The 25,961-nt window shown below is 37.4% G+C and overlaps 1 protein-coding gene across 4 annotated transcripts in view; it reads right to left on the bottom strand.

The window, feature by feature from the left end:
• LOC119539920 (cytidine monophosphate-N-acetylneuraminic acid hydroxylase) overlaps positions 1–25,961 on the bottom strand; it is a 112,551-nt gene that overhangs the window by 22,967 nt on the left and 63,623 nt on the right. For all 4 annotated transcript variants that reach the window (XR_005217972.1, XM_037843815.1, XM_037843816.1 and 1 more), the window contains 6 exons: positions 22,815–23,005; positions 15,694–15,841; positions 15,240–15,321; positions 14,305–14,442; positions 13,421–13,556; positions 2,094–2,234 (listed from right to left, as the gene is read on the bottom strand). Coding sequence is in view for 3 of the 4 variants with exons in the window: in XM_037843815.1 (XP_037699743.1) it covers positions 2,094–2,234; positions 13,421–13,556; positions 14,305–14,442; positions 15,240–15,321; positions 15,694–15,841; positions 22,815–23,005 (836 nt within the window). In the remaining variant the exon portion in view is untranslated. The remainder of the gene's footprint in view (positions 1–2,093; positions 2,235–13,420; positions 13,557–14,304; positions 14,443–15,239; positions 15,322–15,693; positions 15,842–22,814; positions 23,006–25,961) is intronic.

Here is a 25,961-nt window from a genome sequence, read left to right as displayed (position 1 = left end):
CCTCCCTGATCTCAATTATTCTACCTATAGACTTTCCCCAAATACATTCTTCTCAGCACAGCCGAAATGTTTTTTTCTAAAACCCAACTGAATACACTTTCTTCTTTGCTTCAGAACTTTCTGCAGATCCCCTAACTCAAGGACAAATCCAGGTTCTTTGACCTGGCTTACAAGGCCTTTCCAGCCCTAGCCCCCAGCCCAGCATCCCTGCTGCATCCTTTTCCTCTGCCTTCACTCACCAGCCTGCCCCAGGTAGGTGGAAGGCTTCATGAGGGCACAGACCTTTTCACAGCTGTATTCCCAGTACCTAGTATGATGCCTGCTATGTAGAAGAAGCTGGGTAGGAAAGCCATACATTTAGCATTCACCAAACCCGCAATACTATTTATTCCTCCCTTCTTGGGCACATGCCATTCCCTCTGACAGGAATCTCTTTCTCCCTAATTATTCTACTCACAGCTCCCTCCTCATCTCTTAGAGCTAACTCAGATGTCAGGAATTCCCGATCAAGTTTTCCTTGGCTACATTTCATGCTCTCTCTGTCCCCTTCTCCCCTCACAAAGCAGAGTTAAGCATTTAGTCTCTGTGAGTCTCTTACATTCAGTCTTAACACAGGGTCTCAACCACTGACTCTCTTGTTACCCAGAATGCCGAGGTATGGCACAATTATACAAATGCAAATTCCTGAGCTCTGCCTCAGATCTACTGAGTAAGAATCTCTCAGGGTAGAATCCAGGGTTCTGCATTTATACAAGTTCCTCAGGTTATTCTCATGTTCATTAAAGTTTGAGAATTATTTTCATAGGATACATCTGGAAGAGTGGAGAGGGATGAAATTTGCATGTTAGGCAAATACCAGATGACCAAGGCTCTTGAATGCTCTGCTAATATAACTGAAATAATTAAAAACCTCTCTCATCCCTGATCTGGAGAATAAAAACAACTTTTACCCTGAAGGTCATAGGGAGATTCTAAAGAATTTTAAGCAGGGTAAGAAGGTTACTTTGGCAGCTGTGTAGAGTGGGTGTTTTCAAAAGTTTTGCCCATGATCCCAGTAACAACTATTTTACACCAGGATCCAGGAAGTTCACACAATACCAAAGGTGCCTATCAAACAAAAGTTTCTTGCAATAATACATACCCTTGTTACACACAGTTGGGTATTTTTCATTTTTATTCTTATTCTATTCTATCCTATCCTATCCTATAATTAATTTAAAAAATTAATTTAAAAAGTTTAAAAAGCCCTGGCATGGAGGATGGATCAAGGGGGAGTAAGACAGAGGCAAATCAGGGGCCACTGCAGGAATCTAGGTGAGAAATCAGAAAGAGGCCACGGCAGAGAGGCTGGAGGTGAGTGATGGATCTGTGAGGGATTTATGAGGGAAAATTAATATTTGATAACCAGTTTGATATGGGAAGTTAGCAAGAAGGCAGTTGCAGCTGGCTGTGCCATTCATGCCAAGTTTGTAGAGGAAAGGCAGGCAGAGGGGTGTGTTTTGGCTAATTTTCTGCACTGCTCTCCACAATGTTTAGTCCATTTCTAAATAGGGATGAGGAATGTAAGATTCCAAAGGGCTTAGGAGAAGTATGTATAAAAATATAGGTTTGTGACATCAATGTTATCTCTTTTTAAATTGCGTTTCTGGTATATTGTTACTTGTTCAAATGTATTGTCTGTGGAATAGGCTACTGGGTAATGTTCATGTAAAAAATGAAAACTGTCATGCTTACTGCTTTTTACTTATATTGGACAACTGATTTTTGAGCTGTAATAAAGGTCCTTAAAAAACCTTCCTCATTCTTTACATTTGAGTAATTATTACATAGTATGAGAAACTTGGTAGAAAAAAAAATTGTCTTTTTTTGTTCTAGTTTTGAGAGATACTTATTGAATATTTTATTTGAATGGTAAGAATTTTCTATTTAAAAAGGTGACGTATGAATCTTACTGTGTAACAAGTAAAGTATGTTAGCCGACATAATATTACTACGAAATCTGTTTGAAGCAAGAGGTATTGACCTTTATTTTCCCATAATATTGAGAAAAATTCATCAAGCATTTTTATCCTCTGCCAATAATTAAGCCAAACCTGTCTGTTGGGTCCTTTAGCATCCTACCCAGATCAAGGGTAGATCCAGGTTGTGGGGTCCAGGTTACCACATCAGAGATTTTCTTGATAAGATTGTTGAGTTCATTTGGGTCATTTTTGATGTTTGTTTCCTTAATATACCTGGGAAATAAGAATAGCCCCATGTAAGAAATTTTATTTTTAGATGAGATGCACAGTCTGATTAGTACAATGACAGAATTTTTTTTTTTTTCTACATTCCTACTTCTCCCTCCCTTATCCTGTGGAAAAATAAGGACTATACTTGGGCTAATGTCCCTAATTAGGGAAGAATTATTAGTAAAGAGGATTGTGTTTACACTTCTTTCTCACATAAAATCAAATGGTGATTGGAATTGAAGTTAGATCCAATGACATGGTGATTGGAACATCAAGGCTGCTGATTATAAATAGGCAGGAGTTGCACTCTTGTGCTTAATATTAATTAAAATATATCAACCAAATATTATTTGACAGGTATTATATTAAGTGCTTAATGTGTGACCTATTTTATCATCACAATGCCCCCATGAGAATGTTACCATTATTATCCTTAATTTATAGAGGAGGAAGCTGAGGCTTAGAAAGACTAAATGACTTGCCAGAGATGAAACCACTAGTCATCAGTCCAGCCCCAGCTCTCCACCCAGCCAGAGCTGGGCCCAGCCTTCACGCGGTGCCACAAAGAGGGCCTCACCCCAACTTTGGGAGTAAAGTCTGAAAAGTCTCTGCATTCACAGCTGTTAAAAAACCACCTATTGCAAAAGAGCGTTCACCTCCTCAGTCGTAATCCATCCTAAGATCTAGTTTCTAATTGTGCTGTTGATCAGAGTTGGCTATCTCCCATATCTAATTCCAAACTACGGTGTTTCTTGAAAAACTTTACTTCATCAATTTTAATGTTATATAGAAAGGTGACTGTAGTGGTGTTGAGGCAGAAAAATAATGGATCTTGAGAAAAAGAATGTGCCATTTTGTTTCATCTGATATGGGTTATCTAGGTAGATATTTCTTTTGAAGGGAATTTTACTTTCTTTAGCTACAACTTGGTAAACTAGGCTTGAAACAATTTTTTAGTCAGATGAGCAAAAACATTTGTAAGCATTTGTATTTCTTTAGCAGTAAGGTGACTTACATTATTTTTGATCTCTGAATCAATTTTGCAGCTATGCATAAACATGCCACTTTACCCACAGATGTTACTAGTTTTTCCCTTCTTACACATGTCACTGTCCTTGCTGGTACAGACAATACTTTTCAAGTCCTTTGTTTGAAGGATTTTCGAAGTCCTTTGACTTGTCTTCTTATTAACTCTAGTCCAAAAATGGCTCACTAACTGGTCTCTCTGCCTGCAATCCCCCCTCCCCTTCAAACTATGATACTATCAGATTATTCTTCCCAAAAAATGATGCTATAGAATTTGAGTTTTCTGTTGTTCACAAAGTTCTGTAACTTATTGGTGCTGCTCCCCCCACCTCCATCCCTCCCTGTAAAATAATAATAAAATCAATACCTCAGTGATGCCCCCTGAGGGGTACTGTAAACTGCAACATTTGTCTTCTACTTAATATATAGAAATGTGGCTTTTAATTGCTTTGAATGATAGCATCACATTAAGTGATCAAGTGTCCTATAAATAAAATACCCACCACATCCAGTTCTTCTCCAAGTCCTTTCAATTCAACCTACTTAATATTTCTTGAATCGTAATTATCTCCTCAGTCCCCACTACCACTCATCATTCCTCCTTGGATTATTGTAATGGTTTCCCACTGGGTTTCCAGGATCAATGTTCCCTTTCCCCTTCTCACCACACACATACACAGCCTAACCTCCCCAGGGCACATCTGATCATGTGCCTGCTCCTCATTAGACTCCCTTTCCTTCAGGTTAAAAGCCAAGCCACGTACTGTGACATAGAATGCTGTTCACGCCTGCCTCCCTAGCCTCTCTGCACTCCTTACACACGTCCCTCAGTCCCACTATACAGAAACACAATCTCTCAGCTCAGCATCTTTTCATCTTTGCTGCTCAATGCCTACTCATTCTTCATCCCTTAGCTTTCGTAGTCTCATCCTGGAAGCATTCTCTGATGCCCACCCATGTCCCCATTGCCTTCAGAACAAATTTGCATCATAGTATTTACCATTCTGAATTATAACTGTTTTTTTTTTCTCTTCCAACAGACCATCAACTCTCAGGACAGACAATATTTCATCCCTAGTTTTCCAATGCCTAGCATGGGGCTGCTCAGGAAATGACAAATCAATGTATAATAAATAGCCTTAATCAAAAGAGATTCTTTTTTAACCTTAGAACATCTCTGGCAACATTTGGAAAATATGAGAGGCTAAATAATGTCAACTAGAAGGATAAAGGAAAGAAATACATCTGTAATAGGCCACATTAAATGATTACACATATATAGAAACAGCGTCAGAGACAGAAGTCCAAAGTGATGAGTCACATTTAATGATGAGGCACATGAGGCCCAGAGATATCAGATATTTGGTTCCTATAAGTGGTGGTAGGACCAGAGTCCAAATTCCATGTACACTGCTTCTTGTGTACTGTGCTGCCTCTAGTTGAAGGCAATCCTTACAGAATTTTTGTCATAAAACTTTCCTCAAGGACTGGTTTCCTTATTATCCAACAAATTTATAGTTAAGTTTATTGTCAGAATAGAATGACACATGTATTCCCTGCCTGCAGCATAGGAAGTCCCTGCCCTTTATACACAAAATAGTCCAAATATCTGCATCAAAAGTCAACCTTTGTGAAGCAGATGGTACTTAACGTGTTAGAATAATATTATAGTTAGGGGCTGAGTCACTGCATGTACTCAGAAGCAAATAAATTCTATACACAATTAACAGAATCTTATAAAAGCAAAGTTAAAACATCTATAAGATTTTGTTAACCATTGAAAATCGTAAAACTATGCTCCAAATAGTATAAAATGGATAGTTATATTGTATATATTGTTTTTTCAAGGCGTTGTGCATTCTACAAAACATGCATGTAACCCAACTTGATAGTGTCATAAATATCACTTAAACAAATATGCTAGCTTTAACTAGCTTAGGTGTTGTTTTAGAAGAACTGTTTGCCTTTTAAAATGTATACCAATTTACTTAGATCCATTTTTTTACTTTAATTTTATGTGCTTGCACACAGTTCTATGAGTTTTAATGCATGCGTAGATTCATGTAACCACCACCACAATCAGTACTCACAAGCTCCATCACCCCCAAAACTCCCTTGTGTTGCCCCTTTGTAGTCAAACTCTCCTCCCACTCCTAACCCCTGGCAACCATTGATTTTTTCTCCATCCCTATGGTTTTCCTTTTCCAGGGTGTCATATAATGGCATCTTTCACTCAGCATAATGCCTTTTCACTCTTCCATGTTGTGTGTATCAATAATTCTAGTTCTTTTTTTTATTGTTCAGTAGTATTCCATTATATGGATATACCATAATTTGCTTATCCATTCACCTGTTGAAGGACATTTGGGTTGTTTTGGTGATTATGGATTTAGCTACTATTAACATTTGTATATAAATATCCAAGAGTGGAATGCTGGATCATATGGTAAGAGTTTGTGTAACTTTAAAGAAACTACAAAATTGTTTTCCAGTGCACCCCTGCCATAACTTGGTATCATTAATTTTTCAAATTTTTGTTAATTCTAAAAGCTATTTCATTGTGGTTTTAATTTGCATTTCCCTAATAGCTAAGGCCATTGGGCATCTTTTCATATGCTTACCTGCCATCCATATATCTTTTTTGGTGAAGTAGCTATCTGTTTACATTTTTGCCCATTTTTTATTAGGATCTTTGTTTTCTTATTGTAATTTCTGAGTCCATTATATATTCTTTTTCTAATTTATTAAGGTAGAAGCTTAGACTTTTTATTTGATACCCTTCTTCTTTTATAATATAAGCATTTAATGCTATAAATTTCCCTCTAACCACTGCTTTGGGTGCATTCCATGAATTTTGGTATGTTCAAAGTATTTTCTGATTCCCCATGAGATTTCCTCCTTGGCCCAGGGATTATTTAGAAGTGTGTTGAAATTTGCCAGTTATCCTTGTTTTGATTTCAAGTCTAATTCTATTATGATCAGAGAACATATTTTGTATGATTTCAATTTTAAATTTGTTAAGGTTTGTTTTATGACCCAGAATATAGCCTCTCCTGGTGAACATTCGACGTGTACTGGCAAAGAGTGTGTGTTCTGCTACTTTGGAGTTGAGTTTTCTATAAGTTTTCTATAATATAATGCTTATATTATAAAAGATATTAATATAGCCATTCCAACTTCATATGTTTTTCCATTCTTGTACTGTTAACTTACATCATTATATTTAAAGTGGATTTCTTATAGACAGCATATATAGTTGGGTCTTGTTATTTTATCACTTCTCACAATCTCTGTGTTCTGATTGGTGTTTAGACCATTTGTATCTTTTTTAATTAAAAAAACAATCATTTTACTATATCTCAAAATTTTGTGGGTCATGAATTCACTGGGGTTTGGATAACCAATTCTTTTGTTTCACATGACACCAACTGGGATCACTCCATATTATTTGGCTGATAGCAGGACTGGTCTGAAAGGTCCAAGATGGCTTCATTCACATGCCTGAGGACTGTTTACATTTAATGTAATTTTTGATATGTTTGCATTTTTAAAATAATTGTATTATTTGTTTTCTGTTTTTTTTTTTGTTCCTGTATCATTTATTGTCCCTTTATCCGTTCTTTTGTGTTATTTAAATGTTTTTTAGTTTTCCATTTAGTTTACCTATTGACATTTTTTTATCTTTTTATGTGGTTTTTTTTTTTTTTAGTTGCTTCTCTATGGGTTACAAGATAACATGGTTAACATTTCACAATCTATTTAGAATTAATATTTTTCCACTTTGTGTGGAGTGTAAAAATGTTTCCACTATATAGAACATTTTATGCTATGTACATTGAAAAATCCCATCAGACAATGTTACAATTTTTACTTCAACTATTATAAATATATTAAAGAACTGATTAAAAGAAAAACAGTCTATTGCATGTACCCAGATATTTACCATTTCTATTGCTCTCCCTCATTTCTGAAGTTCCAGGTTTTCTCTGGCATCATTTCCCTTCCATCTGAAGAACTTCCTTTAGCATTTCTTTTAAAGCAGGTCTGCTAGAAGTGAATTGTCTTGGATTTCCATTATCTGAGAATGTCTTTATTTTATGTTCATTCTTGAAGGATATTTTCCCTGGATATAGAATCTAGGTTGACAGTTCTTTTCCTTTAAGCACTTAAAAAATGTTATCCTACTACCTTCTGGCCTTCATGGGTTCTGATTAGAAATCCACAGTTATTTGAATTGTTCACTGCATGTAATACATTCTCTTTTTCTGGTTGCTTTGAGGATTTTTTTCCTTATTTTTAGTTTTTAGCAATTTGATTTGGTTGTATCAGAGCATCAATTTCTTTGAGTTTATCCTGTTTGGGGTTTGCTGTGCTTCTGAAATCTCTAAGTTTATGTCATCTGCTAAATTTGGGGAGGTTTCAACCATTATTTCTTCAAATACTTTTTCTTTACCACAGTTTTTCTCCTCTTCTCCCAGTGATTCCAATGACATGAATATTAGACCTTTTGTTATCCTTCCACTAGTCCCTGAGTTTCTGTTATTGACTTTAGTCATGTGTTTTAGTTTCCTGACTGCAGAAACGAATAGCATGAAATGGGTTGGCTTAAACAACAGGAATTTATTGGCTTACAGTTTTTAGGCTAGGAGAACTCCAAATTCAAGGTGTCATCAAGACGGTGCTTTCTCTCAGAAGACTGTGGCCTTCTGGGGCTGGCTGCTGGCAATCCTTGGTCCTTGGATTTTCTGCCACATGGCATTGCTTGTGGCAGCCTCTCCTGGCTTCTTTAGGTTGTGCTGACTTCCAGCTTCTTCCTGTGGCTTTCTCTCTCTCTGGTTTTCCCTATAAGGCCTTCAGTAATAGGATTAAGACCCATCCTGAGTCAGTTGGGCCACACCTTAATGAAGTAACCTCATCAAAAGGTTCTAATTACAATGAGTTTATCTTCACTCTAACTTGACATAAGAAATTAACACAAAGTTCATTTTGACATTTAATTCCTTAGGTGACTAACAATAGCAGATCAAAAGGGAGGATAGGGCTGCTAGATATATATTTTTAAAAACAGTGAAGAAGTATCACTGGCAGTGTTTTCAAAAAAAGTAACAAATAGACATCACACTTTACTACCTGGGGCAAGCACCTTGGTGGACTGTACTATATCTGCAATAATATCCTTCAGTGAACCCTTGGGATATCAGATATTCATTCTTTAAATTGACCAAGTCCCTCAGAGTTCTGTACAGTTGAAGTTTTACTTTATAGGTTAGTCTACAATGCATTAAATTATTAAACTCGCTAGTACAGCACTGTCCAGTAGAACTAGGGTGCAAGCCACATGTGTAATTTTAAATATTCTTGTAGCCAAATTAAAGAAGTCCAAACTAAGAAGTAAAATTAATTTCCTTGATTTTATTAAACTCAAAATATCCAAACTTTACCATTTCACTATGTAATCAATTTTTAAAATTATTGATGAGATATTTAACATTTTTGGTACTATGTCTTCAGAATTCAATGTGTGTTTTAAACTTAGAACACATCTCAATTCAGACACTAAATTTTCATCAGAAATACTTGCTCAGTATTTAGATTTCATAAAGTTTACAGTTGTAAAAGTAGATTCATTGGTTCAGTTTTTCCAAACATACCTAGAAGTTTTCCAATAACTTAATGATGTACCAAAAATTTATTTTATATACAGTATTCACATCCACATTGATAAAACTGGTTCATCTTTTTCAGAAGAATTGATTTGACTTTGAAGCAAAAGCATGTCAGTTTAAAATCTACGCCTTCCAAGTTTAATAAACTCTTGTGTCAACTCATTAATATTGACTTTGGACTCAAAGGGGTATTGCATAAATTGAAAAGCAATTTTAAATTATCAATACTAACAAAGCATTCTTCAAATTTTTCTTGTGGCTTTTCAGAAAATTTACTTAATGCTGTGATTACAAACAAAATCTTCTGCATATTGATTCATGTGACAAAAATATGTAAAATCATTTTTATTGAATTTTATTATAATAAGTTTCAATTTCATCATAAATACTCATACCTGCATAACTAAATCACAAAAAAATATTTTTCTTCCCTGGGATCTTCAAATTTAGCTTGTTCATGTGCAGTATGATATCTGAGAAAATGTAAACCACATTGCCAGATTTTGTCTTTGGTCACTGAATATTTGACAAGTGTTCTTTTTGTTTCAAGAAAATTTTGAACTGGAGTTAATAGAAGTTTTCCATGACTCAATCAATTAGCATTGACAAAGGACATAAGATCTCAAATTCATTGTCTTCTATTTCAGCAGTTCCATCAACTGATGATGACTCATAGCATTTGTATGTTTACACGGAATGATTTTAACAACTGTATCCATGACAGTTTTCATAGAGTTTGCTTCAGAAAAATTAATGTAAGTGCTTTCAAAATGTATCATACAATGGAAAGAATTAAAGGAAAGAACATAAACTTCCTATTTTAAATTCCAGAAAATCTAGATTTTTGACTCAACATAGCTGAAGTTATGAGAAAAACTAAGTTCTTCATATTTAGCTGAAATTCTTCGTCAGATGTAAAAGATTCAAAAATATTTCATGAAGAGTTCAATTTTTTAGGGCTGCAAATTGACAATATTTCTTCATATACTGAGAAGTCCTTAGAGACTGTTTGCTCAGTGCTATTTATTAAATAGTTCATTTTTCCAACCACTGATTCGAGATGCCTCATGTAACATATTTCAGATCCATAGCTGTATATGAGTTCATTTCTGTACTTTTTATTCTGTACCACTGGCTATTTATGCAACACTCTCACAATATTTTAATTATAGAAACTTTATAATACATTTTACTACCTGGTAAGATACTCTCCCCACAATGTTCTTCTTTATCAAAGGTTTTTTAACTCTTCTTATCTTTCTTTCCCCAAAATTAACTTCAGGGTCAATTTATCTACTTCCAAAAGTACATATTACTAATTATATTGGAACCACTAACTTTATATATTAATCTAGAATAAATGCTATCATTTTGTTATTTCATCCAAAAACCCAGTATGTCTTTCCATTTGTATAAGCCCTTTTCTGTGTCATTCGGTGGCAGGTTAAAGTTTCTTTCACACAGACTTGCACATTTCTGGTTAAGCTTATTCCTGGATATTTTTCCCTCTTTGGTTGCTATTATAAATGGGGTCTTTTCCGTAATTATATCTTCTAACTAGTTTTAATTATTTGGAATGCTTTTCAGTCGATTCTCTTGAATTTTCTAGATATAAAATCCTATCATCTGGAAATAGCTATAGTTTGACATCCTCTTTTATTATTTTTTATTTCTAATTCCTTTATGTCATTTTATTGTACTGTTTCAAGTACAATATGGTTGGCTTAGTCAGAATGCTTTAGTGCTTTCCCATGGTGGTGCTCTCTCTCTCTCTCTCTCTCTGTGTATGTGTATACATATATATATGTTTTAGAGTATTTTTGTTGAATTGGGAGCTTAAATTTTCTACATCTGTGGACATATCATGACATCTGAGTTCTTAGATCAATTATTCAGTTGGATTATGTTATCCAGTGATCTTATATTGAAAAAACTTGCATTCATGAGATGAACCCACTTGTTCTTTATTGATTATTAATTTAATGTATTGCTGAATATAGTTTAATAATGTTTTATTAAGATATTCATAAATAGGATGGTCTGTAGATTTTTTATACCATTTTTGTCAGATTTTATTACCAGTGTTCTACTCATTTCATAAAACAATTTAGAATATGTCTCTTTTTTTCCTTATATCACAATTCATTTAAAGTGGGGTTTCTCAACAGTGGCACAATAGACATTTGGGCTGGATAATTCTTTGTCATGGGGGAGCTGCCCTGTGAATTGCAGGATCTTCAGCAGCAGCCCTGGCCTCTACCCCACTAGATATAAGAAGTGGTCCACAGTTGTGACACCCCAAAATATTCTGGACATTGCCCAATGTCCTCCAGGGCTCAAAATCACCCCTGGATGAGAACCACTGATCTAAAGCTAAAGAAAAATAAACTGCAATTTTTCAAATTTTTAATCTACTGATCTCTGATACCATTAGAACCATTTTATTATTGTTTGGGGGATTAACTGAAGATCTTTCACTTTTTGTAAAATATCTTTTTTAACCTTTTCCTTTCAATATTCTAAGAAAATTTTCTAACAAAATATCAATAACTGAAATAATCTCGTTTTCCATCTCATTGTATAAAAATGGTTTTTTTTTATGCAAATATCCTAGCTATTTCATAATTGGCTAAAGTTACAATCATTAAAAAATGTTTGGGACATTTAATTCTGATTTCAGATGACTAATCATTTCTATGTTGACTATTAAGAGGAAACTTATCATATTCCCTATGTATTTGCTGAAAACATCTCTTAATATTGTCCACTTTATTATTTAAAAACAATTTTTTTACCCAACAGTTTTTTTCTCTGTTGAAGCGAATTGCATTTGCCATGCATCATGAAATTTGCAATAAATCTTCTCTTCTAATCTCTTTTTCTCTTTCCAGCTGTGGTACTACAAGTTTTTATATCTGCACTCAATTCTGCATCAATAGATGCCTTCATTTTAAATGTAAAAATGTGTCCATATTTTCCTGAACTAGAAAAATTATTTATAACATAAGTATTTCAAGGTAATTACCAATTACAGTTAATCTAGGTATCACTTTAATGTGAGCTGGTTACATAAAATATTCAATTAAACACACTACATCATATCAGTGCATAGAAAAAGTAATTTGAATCAATCCATGGACATCAACTGGATGTGTTTATGTATAATACTAGAAACAAAACAATGCACATATGCAACATGCATGATACAATACAACAATACTATCTCACACAGCGCAATGGTTAAAGTGAAATGTAGTCCTACCAAAACAATAAAGTTGCATTTAACAGAAAATATTTTCTACTGCTTCAGTTTTAAAATTTAAATTTAAATTACTTAGAATTAAAAAATTTGCTTCTGTGGTCACACCAGCCACATTTCAAGTGCTCATTAGCCACATGCAGCTAGTGGCTACCATATTAGACAAGTCAGCTCTAGCAGGTCTAATCAAAATTTCAAAGGAAATTAATAATCTTGCAAATATTTAATTTAGACTTAGTAATGCATATGAAATTTTCAATATTTTCATTTTTATCACAGGATCCATGTTTTGAGTTAAAAGAGAAAGCACTTTGGTGGCTCAGGCAACTGGAAGCAGTAAAGTCCCCAAGAAGGGAGAAAGACAATTGGTATCTAAAGACAGTTGATAAGATTGACTAAAACATTTCTCAAATTTGAGGTTCCCCTTGAACAAAGACTCCTGTTTGAGAAACACTATTAAAAGGGAAATGTTAACTCTTTAAATGGTTACTTCATATCAAAGTGACCATGAAAGAATCATAAATGTGGATACTTTACAAATATGAAATCTTGTGGTGGTGATACCCAGTATTAAGGTTGTCATGTATTTCACCATTAAAACGAAAACCCAACATTTAAATATTCTCAAGGATAATTCATGGACCTCCACAAATACACTTGAAAAACAAGACCTAGAAGTTCTATTGCCATAACAGAAATCATTTCAGATATTCAAAATATGGAAAGATAAATTCAATTTTATAATGATACCACTCTATTCTAGGATACAATGTGGTGTAGAGAAAAGAACTTTGCAGCTAGGAATACCAGGGCTCCATTCTCAACTCCACTGTTTCTCTGACAGGGTGGCTTTAGGCAAGACCTTTAGCCTCTATGAGTTTCAGATTCCCCATTTGCAAAAAAAGGCATAATACCTACCTCTCAGTGTACCGTGAAGATTAACTTAGATAACTGAGTTAAAAGCTTCTACTTCAGATCCTATCACATACTTAATATATATGAGTTGCCTTCCTCTTTCCTAGGGATTCTTTCAGAGAAAATCTGTCTGAATGAACCTTGACTGCCAAGCTTGGCTTTCATTCTTTCATTCATGCTCTCTGTTCTCAGATAGCTTGTTAAGTCCAGATTCCGACTTAATCACTCTCTTCCTCATTTCATGTTCTGTTCACGGCTAAATAACTCATCCTGGCAGGCATCAACTTATATGTAAAAATATTGTGCAAAATATTCAGCCATACTTGTCTGATGGGTGGGATTCCACAAAATATCCAGCAAAGGGACAATAAATTTGGGGTTGTAGGTCCTTCACCAGCCGAGCCTTGTAGTTCAAGAGCTTCTTCCTTTCTGTTTTAATGAATTGGGCTTTCCATTCCTCTGAAATGACAAAGTTTGGATGAGATTCTTCTCTGTTCAGAAATAACAGAAAAACAAAAATGCCCATAGAGTGGTACTCTTTTAGGAGACAAAATTGATACACGACTAAGAGAGAAATAGAGCAAAACTCTCTTTGTCATCAGTGGAGGGGTCCCCATTCCACCGGCATTGTTTGTTTGTTTTCAAATTTCAGTTGGTCTCTAGGAGAAAGTTACCAGAACAGCCAAAGGCACAGAGCCCTCTTCTTATTTACGTCAACTCATCAGGACCATAGCTGAGTACACAGGGTAGCATCATAGTCATATCTTGCATGCATGCACATTTTACATGTGCTGTAATTCTTCTAATTATTAACTTTTTACTAACATGGAAATGACTTTATTGTATTCGTAATTTATAAAAATAAAGATTTGCATCATACCCTGGCAATGCCCAGTGGTTAAGAGTATGGACATTGGAGTCAATTAGAATTCTGATCAAAATCCAGCTCCATCATTTATATGTTTTGCAGCCTTAGGCAAATTAATTAATTCTTTAATTCTCTCAGTCTTTGCTTCATGCTCCATCATCATAATTCGAGCTGGAAATTTTAAGTTGTATATCTGAGGTTTAAAAGTCTGCTTCCCCAATAAGATTGTAAACTTCTCATAGGGAGGAATTAGGTCTTAATTATCTTTGTATTAATTCTCACAGCATTTAGCAAAATGCCAGACTTGATGTTTTGTATTACTTCAATATAAAATATTACCAGTAAACTTTCCACCACTGAAAGTCATTGGAAAGCCTGATGCTCCTCCAGCGAAATCACTCATCATTAGAGCAACCTTCCCAGGCAGCCTTCCCCCATTGGGCCTGGTGCAGTCCACGGTATTGAGTATTTTATGACCTGTGGAGAAAAAAAGGTGTTACGGGTATTCAAAGTGAATTCTTTAAAATCGTATTTGAACTCCTAAGTCCACAAAGTCTTCCATGTATAGCTTGTATAAGCTGACTATCTGATGATAGAAGAACTGCTTATGTCCAAAGAAAAACAAAAAGACTAAGGCTAAAGTCTTAACCATCTGAATTTTCAAATGAAAATTCATCCTGTTCGATTCAGCAGGTTGTGAGTGTCTGATGGGGATAGTTAGCTTGGCTCCACTCCAGGATCATCAACAGAATGCTTTCCTAATCTTGGTCAGCTGTCTCCAGATGTTGAGCCCAAAGGATCCAGGGTAGAGAGTAACTGGATCAGCACAAATCCCTCAAACTTTTGCAAATTCCATGCAAAGCTCATATTCAACTGATCATTGTCAGTGAGGCCATCTTCTCACATAAAATGGCGGAAGTGTATGATTATATTATATGATAATATGTCAAGATGAAAATAAAGACATTAATTCATCAAATGCAATTTTGAAGAAATTACTATAGGTGCAATCTGAAGTATCTGTTGCTTATTTGGAAGAGTTTTGCACCCATCACTATGTAATGGTATGTTACTGGTAAATTGTTCTCTGGAAAGGTATCTGAATGATAGCCCATTTTTCAAATACAAGAATATAATATACTATATTCTGTTAAAGTGAATGTGAAAGAAGATGAACATAGGATGAAATTTTGGGTAGCCATTATTATCCTTTCTACAAACAGTGTTTTTGTGTTGTTGTTGTTTTTTTCCATTTTTGATGGGTAAGGAAGTACCTTTGTATTCCACAATAATGCAAGTGTCCATTTCAGGATGAACACCATCCATCAAGATCATGAATCGAAGATTCTTGTCCACCTGTAATTTAACAATAAATTGAACAACTGAGTATGTCAGTTTGGCTTTTAATTCAAGATTTGAAAAGGATGTAATCTCTTATGGCAAGACTGGTTAATTAGTTCCTTAAATTGGAGAAAATACCCCTTGTTCAGAACTGGATTTATTAACCTGTGCTATAGAGATATATTAGAGTTAAATGGAAAGAAAATAATCCTTTACTGTCCGTGGTAAATGTCCTCCAATATTTGGAGCTTAAGTGAAGGTTGTTTCACACAGCATTGAGTAATGACAAAATTGGCCATATTTCCTTCATCTTAAAGTGACAACCTAACTTAAAATTCACCCTGAAAAATACAACTAGAAAATGTGAGAAGATCACAGATATCTGACCTGCTTCCATATTCCAAAGGGCACTACATTGATATTAGTCAACTGGACACCACTGTGACTCAGATTCCAAAACACAGGTCTTTCTGTGTTTCCCACATAAATGGGAATATCTGGTCTTCTCTCAGCAAGCTTCGTCAGTGTAGGGTAACTAGGATCAAAAGGATAGAAAGGTTGAAACGTTAAAAATAGGACCATCTGGCATAACAGACAGTTTGCTCCTTATACATCATGTTAACTGAGAAGCAAGGAATTGAAACATCTAGACTATCAGTAGAGTCTAGAAAAGAGTTTCTGCTCAAGGTTGACTGTAATGGTCAGGGAAGTCTTCTGGAAGACTTCTCTTCATTGTTAAAAAATATCATACCATAACGTGTACATCAACCAGATGTGCAAGTTCCACATTCTTCCACCTTCCATACTGATGCTACTTTGAGTAAGGGTAGTTCTAACAGAAGGTACAGAGCAGAAAAATGCTGAAAATGTTGCTGGCAGGTGGAGATTTCCTTGTTTTTATTTCTTTTTGTTCCTCAAGAAACAGCTACCAATGCGAGAAAGAACCAGGACACAGCATAGGATGAGAAGAATCTGTGGGTCAGCCACAGTTTGGGAGCAGGTTTTCAACCTTCAAAGATTGATAGTCAAGGTTCAACATGCAGAATGTATGCTTTGTCCTTGTTAAGAAGGGTCAGAGTTTACCAGTGAGGCAAAACTGTAAAATTTAGTATAGAGGAAAACTCCACTAAACATTTCGATAATCTTTGACTAATCTCGTCTCAGTACACAATCGACCTTCCCAGTAGTTTTGAATACCTGTTATCATTAGTTTGACTCTCATTTATTGAGCATTAATTATATAAAAGTGTTGGGTACCGCTGTGGAATGTGATAGAAAGACAAATAATAAATTAATAGCTAGACACCTGTTACTTTTTGAACATGGTGCTGGGTACTTTCACATGTTATTTTATTTTATCCTCACAACAAAACTCTGAGGTTTTTTGTTTGTTTGTACAGATGAGGAAACATATTCAGAAATATACAACTAACAAAGAGTAAATTCACATTCAAATTCAGCTTTTCTGATTCTAAACTTAGTGCTTCTTCTATTAGAAGACAGTTCCTAACTTTAATGAATGCACTCTGTGGAAGAAGAATCAGACTTGGACATTGTGCCAGTTTGAATGTATTGTGTCCCCCAAATGCCATTATCTTTGTGGTCTTGTGTGGGGCAGACGTTTTTGGTGCTGGTTGGATTTGTTGGAGTGTGCCTCACTCAGCTGTGGGAGATGATGCTGATGAGATGTTCCCATGGAGGTGTGGCCCTGCCCATTCAGGGTGGGCCTTGATCAGTGGAGCCATATAAATGAGCTGACTCAAAGAGATGGAACTCAGTGCAGCTGTGAGTGATGTTTTGAAGAGGAGCAAGCTTGCTAGAGAGGAACGTCCTGGGAGAAAGCTGTTTTCAGGCCGGAGCTTTGGAGCAGATGCCAGCTGCCTTCCTAGCTAACAGAGGTTTTCCAGAGGCCATTGGCCATCCTCCGGTGAGGGTACCCGATTGCTGATGTGTTACCTTGGATGCTTTGTGGCCTTAAGACTGTAATTGTGTAGTGAAATAAACCCCCGTTTTATAAAAGCCTATCCATCTCTGGTGTTTTGCATTCTGCAGCATTAGCAAACTAGAACAGATTTTGGTACCAGAGAAGTGGGGTGCTTTTGCTGCTGAGTTTGCAAATACCAAACATGTTGGAATGGCTTTTTAAATGGATAAGGGGGAGTTTCTGGAAGAGTTGTGAGGAGCTTGATAGAAAAGGCCAAAACTGCTTTAAAGAGACTGTTTGTGGAAATATGGACTCTAAAGATACTTCTGATGAGGACTTAAGCAGAAATGATGAATGTGTTGTTGCAAACTGGAAGAAAGGTGATCTTTGTTTTAAAGTGGCACAGAATTTGGCAAAATTGAGTCCTGGTGTCAGATGGAAGGAAGAATCTGGAAGCAACAACCTGGAATACTTAGCTGAGGAGATCTCCAGACTATGTGTGGAGGATGTATCCTGGCTTCTCCTTGCAGCTTATAGTAAAATGCGAGCAGAGAGAGATAAACTTAGAACTGAACTCTTGGGTTCAAAGAAACCAGAAGTTGATGGCTTGGAAAATTACAGGCTTCCAGGGGGTGGAATCCCAGAAGCTACAGCCCAACATAAGGATGTAACCAAACATGGAAGCCAGTCGCCATTTCAGTACAAGCCGAGATTGGAAAAGGAGTTAAGCAGAAAGGATTTGTGGAAAGTCCTATTGTCTGATGGCTTTGACACCTGCATGCTTCATGCAAAGCCAACAGAATTTTTGCGAGATCTTTATAGACAGAGCCATTGCCAGTCTGGACTGGAGGAGACAGACAAGGAAAAAATTAAAGGAAAAATCTCTTCAAAGACAGAGCCATGGAGGTTGAGGTCTGGAGTCAGGAGGTCTCGGGCTGGGAGAGCGGAGCAGCCCACATGCATGGAAAGGGTGAGTTTGCCCTGGAGGTCGAGGGCGGGCTTTCCGCCTCGATGCTCTGGAAGAGTTTTGCCACCTCAGGTCCCAAAGAGGGTGGAGCACATTTCCAGGGAATTGAGGAGAGCCTGGCTGCCACCACACTGTTCTGAAGGGGTTGAGCGTGTGCCCCGGAGATGGAAGGGAATCCGGGAGCTGCCCCAAGGTTTGAGGAGGGTGGAGCCGAGAAGGTGGTCTCCCCAATGTGTGGAAATGTTGGAGCACTCACCCAAGCATTTGGAGAGAAAAGGGCTGCCCCAAAGGCCCTTAGGAAGGGTTAGACTCCCGCTCTCTCAAGCCCCAAGGATGCAACGTTGTTCTGTTAATGACTCTCGGACTTTGAAATCTAATGGAGTTTGTCCTGCAGGTTTTAGGAATTGTTTTGCTCCTGTTAACCCTGTTTTCCTTACTGTTTCTCCTTATGGCAATGGAAATGTTTATCCTATGAATGTCTCTCCTTTGTATATTGGAAGCATATAACTTGTTCTAAATTCACAAATCCACAGCTAGAGGGGAATTATGCCTTAGGACTGACCACACCTAAATTGATTTTGATGGGATTTTGTACTTAACTTTTGTTACTGAAATGATTTAAGTTTTTGTGATATTGTGATGAAATGAATGTATTTTGTATTTGGAAAGATAATGTCATTTTGGGTTCCAGGGGGTGGAATGTGCCAGTTTGAATGTATTGTGTCCCCCAAATGCCATTATCTTTGTGGTCTTGTGTGGGGCAGACGTTTTTGGTGCTGGTTGGATTTGTTGGAGTGTGCCCCACTCAGCTGTGGGAGATGATGCTGATGAGATGTTCCCATGGAGGTGTGGCCCCGCCCATTCAGGGTGGGCCTTGATCGGTGGAGCTATATAAATGAGCTGACTCAAAGAGGAAAGTGAGTGCAGCTGGGAGTGATGTTTTGAAGAGGAGCAAGCTTGCTAGAGAGGAATGTCCTGGGAGAAAGCCGTTTTCAGGCCAGAGCTTTGGAGCAGATGCCAGCTGCCTTCCTAGCTAACAGAGGTTTTCCAGAGGCCATTGGCCATCCTCCGGTGAGGGTACCCGATTGCTGATGTGTTACCTTGGATGCTTTGTGGCCTTAAGACTGTAATTGTGTAGTGAAATAAACCCCCGTTTTATAAAAGCCTATCCATCTCTGGTGTTTTGCATTCTGCAGCATTAGCAAACTAGAACAGACATAGACTATAATTTAAGGAAAAATAAGATATATATCATAAGAAAAGTATAAAAGTCTGCATATTAGCACTTAACAACTATAATAATATTTCAGTTCTGGCACTATGTTAAACACTGTTCAAATAATTAGCATCCAGGGGAATGCTTTTCTCCCCAAACAAAGGATTTGAAAAATCAAGAATTCTTTCAATCTCTGGGTTCAGCCACTAAATCCTGTGCTTTAAAGGACTATGGGTGTTATGATAAATTGCTCTAAAATAGATGTTCATTATTTGCAATTTTTTAACTACTGACAATTCTTACTGGCATCTATTAATGACATCATATATTACAATACTCACTATATTTTGCTTAATAAAATCACATTTCTTTGAGTAAAGTGTATTGGACTTTTCTCTTGTTTTTCTGAATCAGGGAGGTTGTGTTCTGTAAAACAGGTCAAAAGTCTCCCTGGCAAATGACCCCCATGTTTATTAGGAGGCTAGATGAGAGTCAAAGAGTAAGGATCTATCAAAGAGACAGGCTCAAAAGAGTAAAATCTACAAACCTCAGTAAGTAACTTTTCAGAAACAAATTATTTGCAACACGGCACAATCAATCTGTTGTGATACTACAGTTGAGAAGTGGTGTTCTGCAAAATATATTTGCTCACACAAGCCCCTGAAACTAAGACTAAATCAGTTTTCAGACTAGTGGTTGGAAGTACTGGGCTAAATGACATTAAAAGTCTTTACTTTCCCTAAAATTCAATGTAGCACTATATTCCCATAGAATATCTCATTAAGACTTTAGACAATTGCATCTTCTAACAGACACATAACAATGGCTGTGTTTATATGATTTTGTTTTTAAGGCTCAAATGTTTCCCTTTTAAAAAAAAAAGAACAGCTGTAGGTTACAGAAAAATCATGTGGAAGTAAACAGTTCTTATATACTCCCCCTTCACACACAGTTTTTCCCTATTATTAACAGTTTGCATTAGTGTGTACCTATGATACAACTGATGAAACATTATTATAATTATACTATTAACTATAATCTCTATGCTATATTGTCCCTATATAAGCTATAAAAAATTTCTCCCACATAATTTGTTATTATACAATGCATGGACCCAGGGCTTTCAGATCCCCGAAAATGGGCAAGTTTAGTTCTAGAAGCTTCTGTGGGACAAAAGTACCATGTAGTAGATGATCAATTTTTAAATCATAGCAACACAATACCCTAGTGGGCTGTGATCAATTAAGAAAAGTGTTGCAGGTAATTTACTACTAAAAAGGTTAATTACTTATGTTTGTAAGTTATTTCTTTAAAAAATATAAATTGTAGCATGTTCAGGCCTTAGAAACCCCAGATGCTTTGGATTAGAAAATCAAGGAGCTACTCAACCAATAAACAGCCTATTCTTGGTTACCATGGACATTTCTAACCCAAATAAGTACCGTACGTGAACTTTGCCTGTCACATAGGCTCACAGCAAAAAAAAAAAAAAAAAAAAAAGGTTGAAATTGCTTCATTAGAACATTGTGGGCATTGCTGGGTGTTTATATTGGCAACCCAGCAGAAGTGACAGGAACTTCAAACTAGTAATGATCGGACATGACCCTGTAATTAATCAAAGGTGTTGGCAAAATTATCCGCCCTTTCCTGATAACTCAGTTCATTCTCACGTATTTGTGGTTTCATGACCTCTTCAATTCTTCTTTCTCCCCCCTTTTTGAAGGGAAGTTTCAGTTCTTACCCTCATTATCATACTGCTGTGGTTTCAGTCAGGTGTTGGATGAGGTTAACTCAGCGTTAAAAAGTTGGGAGCTCTCCTGAGGAGCTGGGGGAAAATGCGGAAGAGTTGGACTTCTTCACCTGGATTGTTGCTGATGTTCTCACAAACACTGGGGACTGATGGTGTGGTATGCTGAGCCCTCTGTCTTGGGGCTTGCCCCTGTGAAGCTTGTTACTGCAAAGGAGAGGCTAAACCTGCTTATTGTGCCTAAGAGTCTCCCCCTGAGTGCCTCTGTACTGCTCAGATGTGCCCCCCCCCCTCTCTAACTAAGCTACCTTGGCAGGTGATCTCATTGCCCTCCCCACTACATAGGACTTGACTCCCAGGGGTGTAAATCTCCCTGGCAAGGCAGGATATGACTCCCGGGGATGATCTAGCATTGTGGAATTGAGAACATCTGCTTGACCAAAAGGGGGAAGTGAAATGAAACAAAATAAAGCTTCAGTGGCTGAGAGATTTCAAATGGAGTCGAGAGGTCACTCTGGTGGACATTCTTACGCACTATTTAGACAACACTTTTTAGATTTCAATGTATTGGAATAGCTAGAAGTAAATTCCTGAAACTACCAAACTCCAACCCAGAAGCCTTGACTCTTGAAGATGACTGTATAACAATGTAACTTACAAGGGGTGGCAGTGGATCACACTCCCTTTATCCAGTGTAAGGATGGATGAGTAGAAAAAGGGGGACAAAAACTAAATGAAAAATAAGGTGGGATGGGGGGTGGGGGTGATCTGGGTGTTCTTTTTTATTTTTATTTGTTATTTTTATTCTGATTCTTTCTGGTATAAGGAAAATGTTCAAAAATAGATTGGGAAAAAATAAAGGAAAAAATAGACTGGGGTGATGAATGCATAACTATATGATGGCACTGTGAACAGTTGATTGTACACCATAGATGATTGTATGATATGTGAATATACTGCAAAAAAACTGAATTTAATTTAAAAAAGAAAAAAAAGTTGTGCTGGAGCTGGCAGACTACAGCTCATGGGGCCAAATCTGGCCTGCCACTTGTTTTTGTACAATCTGCAGACTAAGAATTGTGTTTAGCCTTTTAAATGGTTGTTAAGAAAACCAAAAGAAGAACAATATTTCGTGACACATGAAAATTACATGGCCTTCAAATTTCATTATCCAAAAATAAAGTTTTACTGGGACCCAGGCATGCTCAATCATTTAAGCACGGTCTACAGCACCAATTGAGACACTGACCATATGGCTTGCAAAACTTACATATTTACACTCTGGCACTTTATAGAAAAACTTTGCTGATTTCTGCTATAACTGTTGAACTGAAAAAGGAAGTCAACTTTAATGACCCTTAAGCCTAAACTTCTACCATGAGGCCAGAGAGTGGGAAGTGAAAGGGTGGGAAAGGTTATTAATCCTTGTCATGCTCCCCATAATAGCACCTTCTTCACTCCCCATTACACCAGGTATGAAAGCACATTTAAAAGTAGGAAATTTCTATGCAAATGTAAGTATTTATCTTCATTAGTCTTCTTTCCAGCATCCCAACTGAACCCAAAGTGAGCAGTGATTGCAAAGGAACCTGAAAACACCTTTTGTCTTTTCTGCTACATTGTCTTATGAGTTGAGTCCTTGGGACTTAATTACCTCAGGTGGTCTGAATGCATATGACTGATGTAAATTAGGTCTGCTTGGCACAGTCTCTCCAGCCAATCAGATGGAGGCTCATGAAGCAACCACCATCCTCGGGCAAAGGCAGGACCAATTAACCAAGGGTCAAACACTATCCTCTTGTCTCCCAATTTGAGGTCCATGCAGGCATGAGTGAGGTATGTGATCTGTTGGAAGAGGGTGATATTCATATTAATTCATATTATCACTTCATTACTGGTCAGTCACAATGAACTGAAGGGTTTGGGCTCATTAGCTAACAGATCACATTGGAGAACTTTGCTCCTAAGCATGATCAGGCAAAACCATAAGATTCAAGTAAAACTCAGCAGAAGCCTTCATATAGAGCAAAGCCCCCAATACAGGTTGCTAGTTTATTAGAGTAGAAACTCTCATGGTTGGTTTTAGGTGTCAAAACAATTGACTTGAATAATCTAGAAGATGGCGGCTAGGTGAAACAGGGCAAAATAATACCTCCTTGAAAAATACTAGATAAAAACCAGAAGGTGACCCAGAATACTGGTTTCAGCGATGTACCAGCTGGACAAGGTCTGCTAGAACCACAGGGGCCGTACACTTGGTAAAAATGGGAGTCTGCATTCTGAAACGAGTGAGTAAGCCAGCTGAAAGACCCGCAGCCACGCTGCAGTGTGGGGAAGCCAGGGGTTGGCATTTGGAGACAGACTGGTTCTTTTTTTAAAAAAAAAGGGAAAAACCCAGGAGCGGCTGCATTTGCGATGGTGAAAACCGCGCAGTGGAAGCATGGCAGAAGCAGTCTGAGCCAGCCTCTCGGTGTCTGGCATGGAGGATAGCCCACTACAGATACCCTCAAGGCCAGGGGAGTGGAGGGGAGAGCCGGAAGGAAAAAGAAACTCCGCTGCTTGCAGCTGCTCCCCAGCGGGCTGGAGACACTCCTGCCCGGGGCCGTGCCCACAGCCCAGAGCAGCGCCAGTTGTCCCTGAGCTGGGAAGGAGGAACTGTGCGAGGAGAGGGGAGGGGTGAAGATGCCCCGTTCAGCCATCTTTGCATCAGGCTGAGAGCACCCCTGCACGGCCCAGCAGCTCGGGGCTTCCCTTGAGGGACGGCGCACGCTTGTGACGTAGCATAGCCTTCCCTCAGCAGAGGTCCTGGAAGATCACAGCTGAGAAGGGGGCCCGCTCGGAAAATCCAGGGACGCTACATCAATGCCAGTGGTTTGTGGGTCAGCGTCAGAGAGGATCGGGGGCAGAACTGAAATGAAGGTTTAGACTCTTGCAACAGCCTTGAATCTCCAGGAACACCTGGGAGGTTTGAACATTAAAGCTGCCCTGCCTCCCTAGCCACCGGGACACATGCCCCACATTCAGGGCAGATGGCTCCAGCAACACACCCAAATTGAGTTCACCAGCTGAACCCCACAAGAATCATTTCCCCACACACCACAAGAACAAAGTTGAGAACTGACTTGAGGGGTATAGGTGACTCACAGACGCCATCTGCTGGTTAGTATACGCCACCAACTTGTATTTCTGAAATTAGATTGGTATTTTTTTTTACAACTTGAAAGAACCTTATCAAGCAAAGCAAATGCCAAGAGGCCAAAAACAACAGAAAATCTTAATGCATATGATAAAACCAGATGATGTGGAGAACACAATCCCAAAGACCCAAATCAAAATATCAGAAGAGACTCAGTACTTGGCACAATTAATCAAAGAACTACAATCGAGGAATGAAAACATGGCAAAGGATATAAAGGACATGAAGAAGACCATGGAACAGGATATAAGGGACATAAAGAAGACCCTAGAAGAGCATAAAGAAGACATTACAAGAGTAAATTAAAAAAATAGAAGATCTCATGGAAATAAAAGAAACTGTTGGCCAAATTAAAGACTCTGGATACTCATAATACAAGATTAGAGGAAGTTGCACAATGACTCAGTGTCCTAGAAGTCCACAGAACAGAAAATGAAAGAACAAAAGAAAGAATGGAGAAAAAAATTGAAAAAATTGAAATGGATCTCAGGGATACGATAGATAAAATAAAACGTCCAAACTCGTTGGTGTCCCAGAAGGGGAAGAGAAGGATAAAGGTCTAGAAAGAGTAGTCAAAGAAATTGTTGGGGAAAACTTCCCAAACCTTCTACACAATATAAATACACAAAGCATAAATGCCCAGCAAACTCCAAATAGAATAAATCCAAATAAACCCACTCCAAGACATATTCTGATCAGACTGCCAAATACTGAAGAGAAGGAGCAAGTTCTGAAAGCAGCAAGAGGAAAGCAATTCACCACATACAAAGGAAACAACATAAGACTAAGTTGTGACTACTCAGAGGCCACCATGGAGGCGAGAAGGCAGTGGCATGACATATTTAAAATTCTGAGAGAGAAAAATTTCCAGCCAAGAATACTTTATCCAGCAAAGCTCTCCTTCAAATTTGAGGGAGAGCTTAAATTTTTCACAGACAAACAAATGCTGAGAGATTTTGCTAATAAAAGACCTGCCCTACTTCAGATACTAAAGAAGCCCTACCAACAGAAAAACAAAGAAAGGAGAAAGAGATATAGAGAATTTTAACAGACATATATAGAACCTTACATCCCAAATTACCGAGACCCTCATTTTTCTCTAGTGATCATGGATCTTTCTCCAGAATGGACTAATATGCTGGGACATAAAACAAGCCTCAATAAATTTAAAAAAAAAAATGGATATACTCAAAGCACATTCTCTGACCACAATGGAATACAAATAGAAGTCAATAATTTGTGAATTGTAACTCCACTATTTACTTCCTACACGATATAAAATACACAAACTCTAATGACAAATCAGTGGTTTTGAACTCAATGTAAAATATGTAAGTTTTGACAAGAACTATATAAAGGTGGGGGAATGGAGGAGTATAGGAGCATAGTTTGTGTGTCCTATTGAAGTTAAGTTGGTATCAAAGAAAAACAAGATTGTTATGGATTTAAGAGTTTAATTTTAAGCCCCACAGTAAACACAAAGAAATTATCAGAGAATATGATCATAGAGATGAAAGTAGAGTATGGGTTAAGCGAAATGGGGGAAGGGACAATGGGGAGTTATGAAATGAGTGTAGGGTTGCTGTTTGAGGTGATGGGAAATTT

The sequence above is a fragment of the Choloepus didactylus genome, chromosome 7 (genome assembly GCF_015220235.1).
Source record: "Choloepus didactylus isolate mChoDid1 chromosome 7, mChoDid1.pri, whole genome shotgun sequence".
In the NCBI taxonomy this organism is placed as follows: Eukaryota; Metazoa; Chordata; class Mammalia; order Pilosa; family Megalonychidae; genus Choloepus; species Choloepus didactylus.
The sequence above is the reverse complement of the archived record's forward strand: the minus strand, read 5'-3'. Positions and strand labels throughout refer to the sequence as shown.